General features: G+C 45.2%; 1 protein-coding gene across 1 annotated transcript in view; it reads left to right on the top strand.

The window, feature by feature from the left end:
- The window catches only part of LOC111978116 (uncharacterized), a 104,833-nt gene that overhangs the window by 3,914 nt on the left and 86,462 nt on the right, over positions 1–14,457 (top strand). Inside the window, 2 exon segments of the mRNA XM_070448188.1 lie at positions 8,255–8,353; positions 10,916–11,025. Of these exon segments, the coding sequence (XP_070304289.1) occupies positions 8,255–8,353; positions 10,916–11,025 (209 nt within the window).

Here is a 14,457-nt window from a genome sequence, read left to right as displayed (position 1 = left end):
CACACACAAAAGAGAGAGATGAGCAAGCTTGGTATTAAACTATGTTTACCCTGATGAAGACAGCTTGGTTTATTAGACTATGTAACCTTGAATGAAGACAGCTTGGTTATCAGTACCCTATGAGATCCACTTTGTATGTAGACAAGTACTTGAAGTTATTTAGACTATGTTACCCTTGATGAAAAGTTTATAACTAGCTTGATGAAGATTATTAGACTAATGGTTACCGATGAAGAAGCTGGTTATTAGCATAGTTACCCGATGAAGCACAGTTGGTATAGACTTATGTCTACCATTGATGAAACAGCTTTGGTTAATTAAAGACTATTTTTGTTAACCCCCGTGATGAAGACAGCTTGCGTTATTGACTATGTGTACCCTGATGAAGACAGCTTGGTTATTAGACTATGTGTAACCTTGATGAAACACCTTGTCTGTCCAAAACCTTGGTTATTATATACCATTATTGCATCTGGGCTCCTAGAGTGAGGCCTCTCCTTCTTCTTCAAGCTACGTTACCTGCATTGGGCAATATCTTCAAATCACTAACGTTAACAATACAGGAACTACACAAAGAAAATATTACAACGTGATTACTTAATATATGTCTTAATGCAACGAGCGAGGCAAGCTCACTAAATTTGGTTACTATTCAGGTTTCCAACCACTGGGTTTTCACTAGATGGACAGGTGGTTTGCTGTTTGCTCAGGAGTCCCTAATACACTGAAAAAACAGCATATTATAATCATCCAAATAATATGCCGTATAGCAGCTAAATGTTATAGCTATTGGCTAAATGTTAGCTTAATCAGATAGTTTGTTTAAATAGAGATTTCGTAAATAACTTATTACCAACAAAAATATTCATAATCATTTTTCTTGAGGGGGGTTGCTATGGGATTATTAAGATACTCTTTAAACACATATGTCAGAGTCCAAGGCCCGCTGGCCACATCCGTCCCGCAGAAGTTTTTTACGGCCTCTGGCGATGACCTCTTGATTTTTTATTATTAATACGCCGCAGACCCGAGCAAGCCGGCGAGCCCGCAGATCTTGTTAGCAACGCACCAATACACATTTCCCACAATGCAACGGTGACGCACGAATGCAGTAGGCTGCTTTCATTTCAATTTTTATTATGTGCACAGCAGTCGTCAGCATCACAGTAAATATTAACTTTCAGATACCCATCAAAAATGGCACAAACGAAGGTGGACACTGAGAATACCGGGGGTTTCAAACAAGGTGGGCTTCCGGAGTATATGTTCACCGGAGGTAGCTGGAAAACCTGTTGTGTCTCTGTGTGGAGAAAGTTGTGGAACGGTACTGGATAGAGTATATATCTCGAGATCGACATTATGAAACGAAACACCGCGGACAAAAATACCAAGATATGGACAATGGCATAAAAGCTATCAAAAAGGCAGAGGAATTAGAAAACGAGCCCAAATCTCGACAGGCTCTGTTCAAAAAAGCCAAATCACAAGGCCAGGCTGCTGTCAAGGCCAGTTTTATTTTGGGCAAGAAGAGATCGTATAATCAGCCCGGCCATTTACGGAGGGGGATGTCATCAAAAACTGCATGATTAAAGTTTGTGACGAAGTTTGCCCAGAACAAAGGCAACTCTTTTTAAATGTGAGTCTGAGCAGAAAATCACGCATTGCCGAGAGGTAAGACCAGTTGTCATCAATCTAAAAGACAGCTTGTGAAAAAGGAAAAATTTCATTGTCATATTCCTTGGCTGTGGATGAGAAGCACCGACATTTCTACATGGTGCCAGTTGTCAATTTCATTCTCCGCGGGTTGGACTCCAGCCTAAGCGTGAACAAGAGGAGTTTTTTGGCTTTACGTCCTATGGCATGGGCAACAACTACGGCGCATGAATTTGTATGAACGAGGTTCACAAATGTGTAAATGAGATGGAGCTGCCTTGGGAAAAACCGTGGGTTTGACAACCCGACGGAGCACCTGCGACATAGTTTGTGGACACACGGGGCGGACTGGTGGGCGAAGATACAGGAAAGAATGCAAGAGGAAAAACGCGACAGGTGAGCACGCTTATATTGTATCATACGACCAGAAGCGTTGTGCGGTAAAGCCTTGAAAATGGAGCATTAATGAGCATCATCACGCGCACAGTTAACTTATCAAGAGCAAAGGTGAATCACCGCCAGTCAAGCATTTCTGACGGAGTTAGAAAGGAGCATGGTGATTTGCCTTATCACACAGAGGTGCGATGGCTAAGCCAGGAAAGGGCTTCAAAGATGTTTCGAGCTTCGTGAGGAGATTTGTCTGTTCTTGGACAGCAAGGGAAAGACACAACACAACTCCGAACGAATGTTTCTGTGTGAAAGGCTTTTCTGTGTGACATTACGAGTCATCTGAATGCAATGAACTTGCAGCTGCAGGGTCGGATCATGTCATCTCTGATATGTACAGTACAGTGAAGGCATTTTAAAACCAAACTGACTCTGTGGGAGACGCAGATGCAAAGAAATTGAGCCACTTTCCCAGCTGCCAGACCATGAAAGAGAAGCTCTTCTACCAGTCGTTCCCGAGCGCACAGTTGGCTGATAAAATAGTATGCTTGCCGCTGACTTTCGACGCCGATTTGCTGACTTTGAGCACAAAAAAGCAGGTTGGAACTGCTCGTAACCATTTGCTGTTGACGTGGAAAGTCACCACCAAACCTCCAATGGAGTTGATTGACCTCCAATGCAATGATGCACTGAGGGCAAAATATGCGCAGTGGGTGTGCGGAGTTCGCTCGTTCCTCCCGACACAATGCCCCAGCGCGCATCTCGGCTGCTCAAACGTTGTCTATGTTGGCAGCACATACCGTGGTGGAACAACTGTTTTCTTTGATGAACCTGAACAAAACATCACACAGAAGTCGACTTACTGCTGAACACCTCCACTCAATTCTGAGATTTCCTCAGCTCAGAGCCTTACCCCGAACATTGATGAACTTGTGGAAAAGATGGACACCACCAAGTATCACCCTCAACCTCAAACAGTGAACATTCTGTGCAATCACATATTTAGAGTTTTTACTCAGTTCAAGTTTAAAAGTTCAAGTTTAATATTTGTTTTCACTCATGTTACTTCTCCTTAAACAAAGTGTTGTTTTTGATTAATAGATTTTTGCACTTTATTTTATTGTATTTCAATCCAATTATATTTTAAAAATATTTCAGTTGAGTGGATGATGAGAAATTGCTATTATTGTTTTTTTCTTTGATTTCTTTGAAGTAAATTTAGCCCACTTTTGCTAAAATAGAAAATATAGGCTACTGATGGTGCCTTGAATACCGGTTTCTTTCATTTAATGTTCATGTTATGGGGATTTTTATATAAAGGAAATTTGTCTTTTGTGTCTGTTGAAAATTAAAGATTACTGACAGAGCCATAAGAAAATATTGCTTTATTTATCTGATCATATTGGAATATATTTGTTAGGTTTTCAGTAGGTTCAATTAGGTTCACTAGACTATATGCGTCATTTAAAWWTTTTTCAATGAACATTCGAACAGTCCGGCCCTCGGCTTGTAGCTAAATTTTTTATTTGGCCCTCCGTCCATTTGACTTTGACACCCCTGCTTTAAGAGATAGGGTTTTAGATGTTTTCGGAAGATGGGCAGGGACTCTGCTGTCCTAGATTCAGGGGAAAGCTGGTTCCACCATTGGGGTGCCAGGACAGAGAAGAGCTTGGACAGGGCTGAGCGGCAGTTTCCCTCCCATAGGGGTGGGAGAGCCAAGAGACCAGAGGTGGCAGAACGGAGTACTCGGGTTGGGGTGTAGGGTTTGAGCATGTCCTGAAGGTAGGGAGGTCAGTTCCTCTGAAGCACCATGGTCTTGTAGTGGATACGAGCTTCGACTGGAAGCCAGTGGAGTGTGCGGAGGAGCGGGGTGACATGGGAGAACTTGACATGGTGAGAGAGACAGTGAGATGGAATGGCACTTATAAGTCAATGACTTCAGGGCATCAACATTGACGTCCTTACAAATTGTAATTTGATGTTGCAGCAACACATGACTTCACATTAATGTCAAAGTTTATCTTCCATGTGCAGGGTGGGAATCAAAAGGTCTGAAACACAAATAATATTGAGAAATATTAGATTTAGAAGAATTTGTATGAGACTCTTTCCGAGAGACCCTATCCTCTTGGCAATCTCTTTCACATTGTCTCTCACTCTTGCTTTGTCTATGGTGATTCTGTATGACCTACGTTTAAAAGGAATTAGTTCTAGGGTTAATTTCCACACAAGGTCAGAGACCAAAGCTCTCTGTAGTATTTGACCTTGAGGTTATAGGTCATAGGTCAAATGCATGTCAGATCATGCCAGGCATGACAGCACAGGTGTATCTGTGAGCCTGCATTGCTCTTGTGACAACCTTTCTGGAATGCACCAATGGGGAGGTTGTAAGACAGAGTCACCTCACATAACCTGAGTTGTAGTTTTTACGTTATACATTTTCCATTATAAATCTGATTGTGAAGGCCTCCTGAGTGGTGCAGTAGTCTAAGGCACTGCATCGCAGTGCTAGCTGTGCCAATAGAGTTTCTGGGTTCGAGTCCAGACTCTGTCGCAGCCGGGCGCGACCGGGAGACCCATGGGGCGGCGCACAATTGGCCCAGTGTCATCCGGGTTAGGGGAGGATTTGGCCGGCAGGGATGTCCTTGTCCCATCGCGCATTAGTGACTCTTGTGGTGGGCCGGGCGCAATGCACGCTGACACGGTCGCCAGGTGTACAGAGTTTCCTCCGACACATTAGTGAGGCTGGCTTCCCGGGTTAAGTGGGCATTGTGTCAAGAAGCAGTGTGGCTTGGTTGGGTTGTGTTTCGGAGGACGCACGGCTCTTGTCCAAATCCCGAGTCCAAACGGGAGTTGCAGCGATGAGACAAGACTGTAACTACCAATTGGATACCACAAAATTGGGGAGAAAAAATTGATAAAATATAAAAATAAATAAATCTGATTGTGATCATTTGTGTTGATCTGCATGATATCACAAGCTGAAGAGAAGCTCTTCATCCTCAGTTTCAGCAACTCTCTCTCTCTGCCATTTTGGCATTCTGCCACTTGTCTCTATCCTTGCTGCTGCACATGCCAGCTTCTCTGGACTTCTCTGGCTCCGGCTGGCTCCGGCTGGCTCCCTGATGTCGATATGTTAGAATAAATCATTCCTAAATGTAGAGGATCTAAATCCTCTTTGAGGTTGCGATAGCCAACATCCCAAAGTCGAACGTGTTGTCTACCAGAAAAACACCCCTGCGGTGGTGGTAACCCGAGCATTCTAATCTCCCACCCCCGCCAGCCACGCAGATGGACCCTGCCTGGAATGTTGCAGAGCACCATGGAATCCCCGTGGGTTAAGGGAACAGGCTATTTTTAGGCGGGGGAGCATGGGTCCTGGAAGAAGAATCCAAGATGGCCGCCCAACTGGACCACACTGACTGCTCACATACTGTAGCTGTCGACTAACCTAAGGAAGAATTCCTGTGTGTGTGTGTGTGTGTATGTGTATGTGTGTGTGTGTGTGTGTATGTGTGTGTGTGTGTGGGACCTAGATGGCAGGGCACCATGGTCTGTAGTGGTTCATAGCTCAGATTGTTCTCTGGCAGTGGGAGAGCGGCACTGTGGGTTTGTGTCAGTCAGAGAGGGAGCAGAGTGAGAGCAAGGTGATTGATGAGCAGGTCTTCTGTGGCCCAGGCCTACACTGCCTGAACATCTATTCGCTGGGCTCCGGAGAAAGAGAGGTAGAAAAAAAGGAGAGAGGGAGAGAAAGAGAGAGAGTTATGGGATGGACACACAGAGTGGAAGCTCTTCATAGCACATTGTATTCCTTGTGTGTCAAGAGCACTCCTTCAGTGGTTGAGTTCTCTTCAGAGTGTATCTGCTTTAGGCCTAACCTGCTACTGTACCCCTTACAAGAGATACTGCCCCCTATAGGAACATCTGGTTAACAAATCATCTTGGACCCCTCCATCACCCCAAGCCTTATTTATTGTCCTGACAGGAAGTGAACGACACAGGATCCCCTCAACAGGTGCGTGCCAGGAGCAGTGCATGCTGGTCCGGCTGAGTGAGTGAGTGAGTGTGAGAGAGAGGGACAGAGACAGACCCCCATTTCCTCCAATAGAATAGTCTCGGCTGGACCATGGCTGTGCCACATGGTTACAATCAACTCAGGCCCTTTTGAAGTGCCCCAGACCATTTTATGAGGACACATGACTTCACTTCCCCCAAATTCTTGGCTTTATTGGAAGCAGCATACTCACATGCTGAACACTGGTAGCTTAAACTATACTAAGAAAGACTTCTGCTTCCCATTGACAAGCAGCAGGCTTCTAATATCTGTCAGATTGTTGGAATATCGTCATAGAGATGAATATCTTCGATATTTGGATAATATTTTATGCCTCCTGTTGTACTTTCATGTAAGAGATGGATACCTCCATAAAAATGCAATTGATCTGGAAATCTGGATTTGAATTTAAAGCAGATTTTAGGGTCACTCTGCTAGGCCATAACCTTATTCAAAGACAATGAATTTGGAACATGAAATATGAGAAACCTTGTGGGAGGGGAAAATCTCTCTGTTTCTTTGTAAATTCACGAGCACTTGTTTGTCTTAGACTACCTCACACACTCACCTCTCCCTGTTTTTTAACCGCTCTTCCGCTTACTCTATAAAACTGGGGGAAAAAATGTTTTTTACCTCACCAGATGCCCTTTAAACATTCCCAGAATCAGAATTCATTGCTCTACCTCCAAGTCTGGATCTTCCAGATACGACCGAGAGTCCCGAGACCTCCAAGGGTTAATAAACGATGTTGAAGGTGTATTTTACTGTCTTCAGTAGTCATTTACCATGTCCAGAGTTGGCTACCTACAGCCCACAGACAGAGCACTACAGGTTGTACAGTGCCTAACATGCCTTTGGCTGCGTCCCAATGGCACCCTAATCCCTATGTCATGCACTACGCACTACTTTGGACCAGAGCCCTATGGGACCTGGTCAAAAGTAGTGCACGACATAGGGATTAGGGTGCCATTTGGGACTAATGCTCCATCTAATTTGGGCCTAAGTAGATGCTAAACATGGACATTTCTCAAGTTCTCAACGGGAGTGTTAGCAGACGAAGAACGGAGAGGATAAACTCTTAAGTGAATGGGTGAATGAATGAATGGATGGATAGATGGACACTGAAGCTGAAACTGGTTCTTGGGTAAACACTAGTGCATTTGCTCTGCCTAGCTGAATGCCATTGTTTTGTTTGTCTTTGAATCCATTTTGACAAACTCTCCTTCTTTTCAACTCCAATTATGGTAACCATGGTGTCCAAAACAGAACCGGTTCGACGAACACAGACGTGTTTGGCAAGGAGAGAGAGAGACGGAGGGAAACAAAGCGGCACTATTTGTCTGATTAGTTGTCAGTATTAAAGGGGTGATGACGACGTGCATGGATAAGTATACGAGTGTTTTGCGTCATAATAAATGGAGAAGGGAGAGCTGCTGAAACAAGTACACCGATTGGTGTCTGTGTTTGTCACTGGAAGACAGGATTACTAATTGATGAGTTGTAGTTTTTACACGATACATTTTCCATTATAAATCTGATTGTGATCATTTGTGTTGATCTGCATGATATCACAAGCTGAAGTAGGCTGAAGAGAAGCTTCATCCTCAGCTTCAGCAACTCTCTCTCTCTCTCTCTCTCTCTCTCTCTCTCTCTCTCTCTCTCTCTCTCTCTCTCTCTCTCTCTCTGACACTTGATGTACTGATTATCTGGTCATATCTTTCCCACATACTGGGCATATTTAGAACAGTGCATACCATGTGCAGGCCTTCGAGCTGTTTGAAGATTCCAACATGTTTTGTAATCGTTTGTGTGCGTGCGAGTGTGGTGGTGTGTGTGTGTGTGTGTGTGGTGTGTGTGTGTGTGTGTGTGTGTGTGTGTGTGTGTGTGTGTGTGTGTGGTGTGTGTGTGGTGTGTGTTGTGTGTGTGGGTGTGTGTGGTTGTGTGTGTGTGTGTGTGTGTGTGGTGTGTGTGCGTCGGTGCATATGTATGAGTATGCAGATTGCATTTTGTTTTTTTATGAGTCATGAATGTTTTTAGTTTAATGACTGAGGTCGTTGTGTGTGTGTTCTACACGTGACTCTCCAAATGCATGTGTGTGTGTGGCATTTCTATGCACAGAACACAGCATCTAACCTCTTGTGTCCTTGTGTGTGTTGTCAGTATTTCCCACCAGGCCGTCAGCAGCCCTCTGGAGCAGGGAAGCAAGGGTGCGGCAGCAGCTCTGTCCCCTGTCAGAACTGTGGAAGGCTGCAAGGAGAGGTGCTGCGGCAGAATAAACACTTCCACATAAAGTGCTTCGTTCCAAAGGTACGTTCAACCTGACCCCTGACCTCTTATTGTCTAGTCAATCCATCTCAGCCAGACTACAGGGACACAAAGGCTGCTGAATAGTTAATATGAGCAGTTCCACTAGCTACTGGATTTACTCTATGGCAATGGGACACACACACACACACACACACACACACACACACACACACACACACACACACACACACACACACATCAGGACACACACCACACACCAACCACACACACACCACACCAAACGACAAACAACACCACACACACACACACTAGAGGTCGACCGATTAATCGGAATGGCCGATTAATTAGGGCCGATTTCAAGTTTTCATAACAATCGGAAATCTGTGTTTTTTTTTTTACACCTTTATTTAACTAGGCAAGTCAGTTAAGAACACATTCTTATTTTCAATGACGGCCTAGGAAAAGGTGGGTTAACTGCCTTGTTCAGGGGCAGAACGACAGATTTTTACCTTGTCAGCTCGGGGATTCAATCTTGCAACCTTACAGTTAACTAGTCCAACGCTCTAACCACCTGCTTTACATTGCACTCCACGAGGAGCCTGCCTGTTACGCGAATGCAGTAAGAAGCCAAGGTAAGTTGCTAGCTAGCATTAAACTTATCTTATATAAAACAATCAATCAATCAATCATAATCACTAGTTAACTACACATGGTTGATGATATTACTAGTGTATCTAGCGTGTCCTGCGTTGCATATAATCGATGCGGTGTGCATTCGCGAAAAAGGACTGTCGTTGCTCCAACATGTACCTAACCATAAACATCAATGCCTTTCTTAAAATCAATAGACAAGTATATATTTTTAAACCTGCATATTTAGTTAATATTGCCTGCTAACATTCATTTATTTTAACTAGGGAAAATGTGTCACTTCTCTTGCAACAGAGTCAGGGTATATGCAGCAGTTTGGGCCGCCTGGCTCGTTGCGAACTGTGTGAAGACTATTTCTTCCTAACAAAGGCAGCCAACTTCGCCAAACGGGGGATGATTTAACAAAAACGCATTTGCGAAAAAAGCACAATCGTTGAACGACTGTACCTAACCATAAACATCAATGTCTTTCTTAAAATCATTACACAGAAGTATATATTTTTAAACCTGCATATTTAGCTAAAAGAAATCCAGGTTAGCAGGCAATATTAACCAGGTGAAATTGTGTCACTTCTCTTGCGTTCATTGCACGCAGAGTCAGGGTATATGCAACAGTTTGGGCTGCCTGGCTTGTTGCGAACTAATTTGCCAGAATTTTACGTAATTATGACATAACATTGAAGGTAGTGCAATGTAACAGGAATATTTAGACCCGTTAGATAAAATTCGGAACGGTTCCGTATTTCACTGAAAGAATAAACGTTTTGTTTTCGAGATGATAGTTTCCGGATTCGACCATATTAATGACCTAKGGCTCGTATTTCTGTGTGTTATTATGTTATAATTAAGTCTATGATTTGATAGAGCAGTCTGACTGAGCGGTGGTGGGCACCAGCAGGCTCGTAAGCATTCATTCAAACAGCACTTTCGTGCGTTTGCCAGCATTATGACTTCAAGCCTATTAACTCCCGAGATTAGGCTGGTGTAACCGATGTGAAATGGCTAGCTAGTTAGCGGGGTGCGCGCTAATAGCGTTTCAAACGTCACTCGCTCTGAGACTTGGAGTAGTTGTTCCCCTTGCTCTGCATGGGTAACGCTGCTTCGAGGGTGGCTGTTGCCGATGTGTTCCTGGTTCAAGCCCAGGTAGGAGCGAGGAGAGGGACGGAAACTATACTGTTACACTGGCAATACTAAAGTGCCTATAAGAACATCCAATAGTCAAAGGTATATGAAATACAAATGGTATAGAGAGAAATAGTCCTATTAATCTATTAATAACTACAACCTAAACCTTGGGAATATTTGCAAGACTCATGTTAAAAGGAACCACCAGCTTTCATATGTTTCTCATGTTCTGAGCAAGGGAACTTAAAACGTTTAGCTTCTTCATGGCACTATTGCATTTTACTTGTCTTCTCCAACATCTTTGTTTTTGCATTATTTTATACCAAAATGAACATGTTTTCATATTTATTGAGGCTAAATTGATTTTATTGATGTATTATATAAGTTAAAATAAGTGTTCATTCAGTATTAATCGGTCGACCTCTAACACCACACACAGCAACACGCACACGCACCACACACACACACAACACACACACACACACCACACACACACACACACACACAACACACCACACACACACCACCACACACACACACACACACACACAACAGCACACCACACCACCACACACACACAGGTTTATTGCAGGTGTTAACATGCCTGTACAGGTCAGGTCGATAACTTGCACCCGATACTCTACGCCTTCCACAGACACTACCGATAGGAAATGCGCAGTTAGGGCCAAGGTTCCAAAAGCCAATCATAGACCAGGCAGGGGTCTGGCTCCTGTTTTGTCTCCTTTAGTGTGCTGTGGTGTGGTGTGTCGTGTGTAGCTTTGTGATGGTTAATATTCCCACACACATATCATGTCGTGGTGTGGTGTCGTTGTGTGATACTCTCCGCTGTGAGGTGGCTTGTGTGTGTCGACTGCGTGTAGAGACACGTACGTGTCGAAGTGTGCTGTGTGCTGTGTGCGTACCACGGTGTGCGTGTCAGCTGCGCTGCGGCTGCGCCGTCGGTTCATGCGTGCGTGCCGATCACTCTGTTCCTCCTGGGCACCGGAGCTCGTAGTTACACTACTTTAATGCACGATCGCTGACAGACTATTACCACAATACGATGTGTGTATCTGCTCGTGCGCTTGGTGAAGTCGAGTGGCCTGAAGAGCCGGCTTGCTGTTATCTTCATTTTCAGCCATTCCCCTCCCTCCTGTGTTCTCCTCTCTTATCTGTCACCTCCATTGCACTTGTTAAGCCACGGTTCTTTCACTAGGGGCCTTGTATTGTTTGTTATGAAACAGCAGTGTTGCTAGGAAACGGAAGGGTGGGAAAAATGTTGACGCTTCCTGGCATTTTACGCGTTTATCTTACCATCAGTGTGTAACGCCACCGGACACCGCACGGGCATTCATCCTTCCTCGTAGGAACGTAGAGAGAGAACAACAGGCATTCATCCTTTCCTCTAGAATGAGGGAGGAGGGAACCACGGCATTCATCCTCTCTCTAGAAACGAGGGAGGAGTGAACAGGCATTATCCTTCTCCTCTAGGAACGAGGGAGGAGGAACAGGGCATTCATCCTTCTCCTCTAGGACGGGAGGAGGGAACAGGGCATTCATCTCTCCTCTTAGGAACGGAGTGGAGGAGGAACAGGGCATTCAATCCTCTCCTCTAGGAACGAGGGAGGAGGGTAGCAGGGACATTCATCTCTCCTCTAGGAGAGGGAGGAGGGAACACGGCATTCATCCTCTCCTCTAGGAACGAGGGAGAGGGAACACGGCATTCAATCCTCTCCTCTAGGAACAGGGAGGAGGGAACACGCATTCATCCTCTCCTCTTAGGAATGAGGGAGGAGGAACAGGGCGTTCATCCTCTCCTCTAGGAACGAGGGGGGGAACAGGGCATTCATCCTCTCTCTTAGGAAAGAGGAGGAGGGAACACGGCATTCATCCTCTCTCTAGGAACGAGGGAGGAGGAACAGGGCATTCATCCTCTCCTCTAGGAACGAGGGAGGAGGAACAGGGCATTCATCCTCTCCTTAGGAACGAGGAGAGGGAACACGGCATTCATCCTCTCTCTAGGAACTAGGGAGGAGGGAACACGGCATTCATCCTCTCCTCTAGCAATGAGGGAGGAGGGAAACAGGGCAGTTCATCCTCTCTCTAGGACGAGAGGGGAGGAACACGGGCATTCATCCTCTCCTCTAGGAACGAGGGAGGAGGACACCGGCATTCATCCTCTCTCTAGGAACGAGGGGAGGGAACAGGGCATTCATCCTCTCCTCTAGGAACGAGGAGAGGGAACAGGGCATTCATCCTCTCCTTAGGAACGAGGGAGAGGGAACACGGATTCATCCTCTCCTTCTAGGAACTAGGGAGGAGGGAACCACGGCATTCATCCTCTTCTCTGGGAACGAGGCGAGGAGGGAAAGGGCATTCATACTTCCTCTAGGAACGAGGGAGGGAAGACAACGGCATTCATTCCTCTCTCTAGGATAGGAGGGAGGAACCGTGCATTCACTCTTCCTTATGGACTAGAGGGGGAGGGACAGGGCATTCCATCCTCTCTCTAGGAACGAGGGAGGAGGGAACAGGGCATTCATCCTCTCCTCTAGGAACGAGGGAGGAGGGAACAGGGCATTCATCCTCTCCTCTAGGAACGAGGGTGGAGAGAACAGGGCATTCATCCTCTCCTCTAGGAACGAGGGAGGAGGGAACAGGGCATTCATCCTCTCCTCTAGGAACGAGGGAGGAGTGAACAGGGCATTCATCTTCTCCTCTAGGAACGAGGGAGGAGCGAACAGGGCACCAGATGTCAGTTCAACATCTCGTTTGCATTAACATTTGGTTGAGTTGTCAACTAATGTGAATTCAATGTGGAAAACAATACTAAATTCCCTTACGTTGATGACTTTTTTCAAATCCAATCAGTTTCCCACGGTGATTCAACGTCATCATATTGACTTTTTTTGGTTGAAATGACTTGGAAATAATGTTGATTCAACAACCAGTTTTTGCCCAGTGGGATGTGAGTGACACTGTCTGAAGAGATGATCCTCTCCATGTTGAAGTGTTTATCCCTTTCTGAGTGGTTTTGTGATTCATAGGGAACCATTAAGTCTGTCCCAAGGGGCATTATGCTAAGTGTAATGATTATGCACTCACTAACGATTCTGACACTTGCACCAGCAGATTTGACATACTTTTCTTTGGGATTTGAATACAGTGTTTAATACTCTTTTTATTTTGGTTTATGCCTGAAATACAGCATGTATTGCTGTTTTATGTATTTGCCAATGTGGTTTGCAATAGGAAACACATGTCATGTTCCCCCAGGTCTGAGTAGTGTGAGGAGGTGGGTTAATTAGGAAGTGTGAGGAGGTGGGTTAATTAGGAAGTGTGAGGCTAGTTTTAACAAAATGTCAGGCATTTATACGAGGCTATTAATACCCCTTAGACTCAACACTGACAGGGAGAGGCACCGAGGGGGTCTTTCCACACTCTAACACCTAACCCAACCCCCTAGAGTCTCTATAGGGTATACAGGGACGGAACCTACCTCACCCACCCCCCTTAACAGGAAGTCTTATTTTGCCCTTCCCAGAATTCCACAGCAGGAATGCAATCCAGAAATTCAATTTCCATCTAGTTGTCCGATTTATACTGCCAGAATTCGTCATGTATCATAAGGGATGATGGGGGCCCATTTTGACCAAACACTTCCAGATGTGGACTGACTGGACTACAGACTTTGAGGTAGAAGTTACTCCGAAGTCCAGATCTAGGAATACAGTAGATGACCCTACCTCCAATCCATTAGATGGATAAAACGATATCTGATCCTGTGTCAGTCAGTAGTCAGAAACAACTTCCTACCTCAGGCGCCAGTCTTAGGCCGACAGCGACAGGGTTGGCTGTATCATAAAACCATCAGACCTTCCTCGTGATCTGGAAGAGAATCAACCATATCAAGTATAACCTCTTCTTATCACCAATTAGAGCGAGTATGGGTGTTAGCCAGACAGCTAACGGTGCCAGTTCTGAAGGGGAAACCATAAGCGTTTCGCTAGCTAGTTGTAATTAGCGCTATGCTACACAGAGGTATTCATTTAATGTAACCCCCTCAGTGGCTCTCGTCGTCTGATAGCATCAGCGCTAACATAAAACAGAGCCTCAGATATAGCCCTATGCTATTTAATCATGCTGCTTTCTTCACAGTGACAGACCACGTGTAACAACACCTGCACAGGATCGGTACATCCGAACATCACACCTGCAGGACAGGTACAGGATGGCAACAACAACTGCCCAAGTTACACCAGGAATGCACAATCCCTCCATCAGTGCTCAGACTGTCCGCAATAGGCTGAGAGAGGCTG

This window comes from Salvelinus sp. IW2-2015, linkage group LG18 (genome assembly GCF_002910315.2).
Source record: "Salvelinus sp. IW2-2015 linkage group LG18, ASM291031v2, whole genome shotgun sequence".
Lineage (NCBI taxonomy): Eukaryota > Metazoa > Chordata > Actinopteri > Salmoniformes > Salmonidae > Salvelinus > Salvelinus sp. IW2-2015.
Note: the sequence above shows the minus strand (reverse complement) of the source record. Positions and strands in the feature narration are given on the sequence as shown.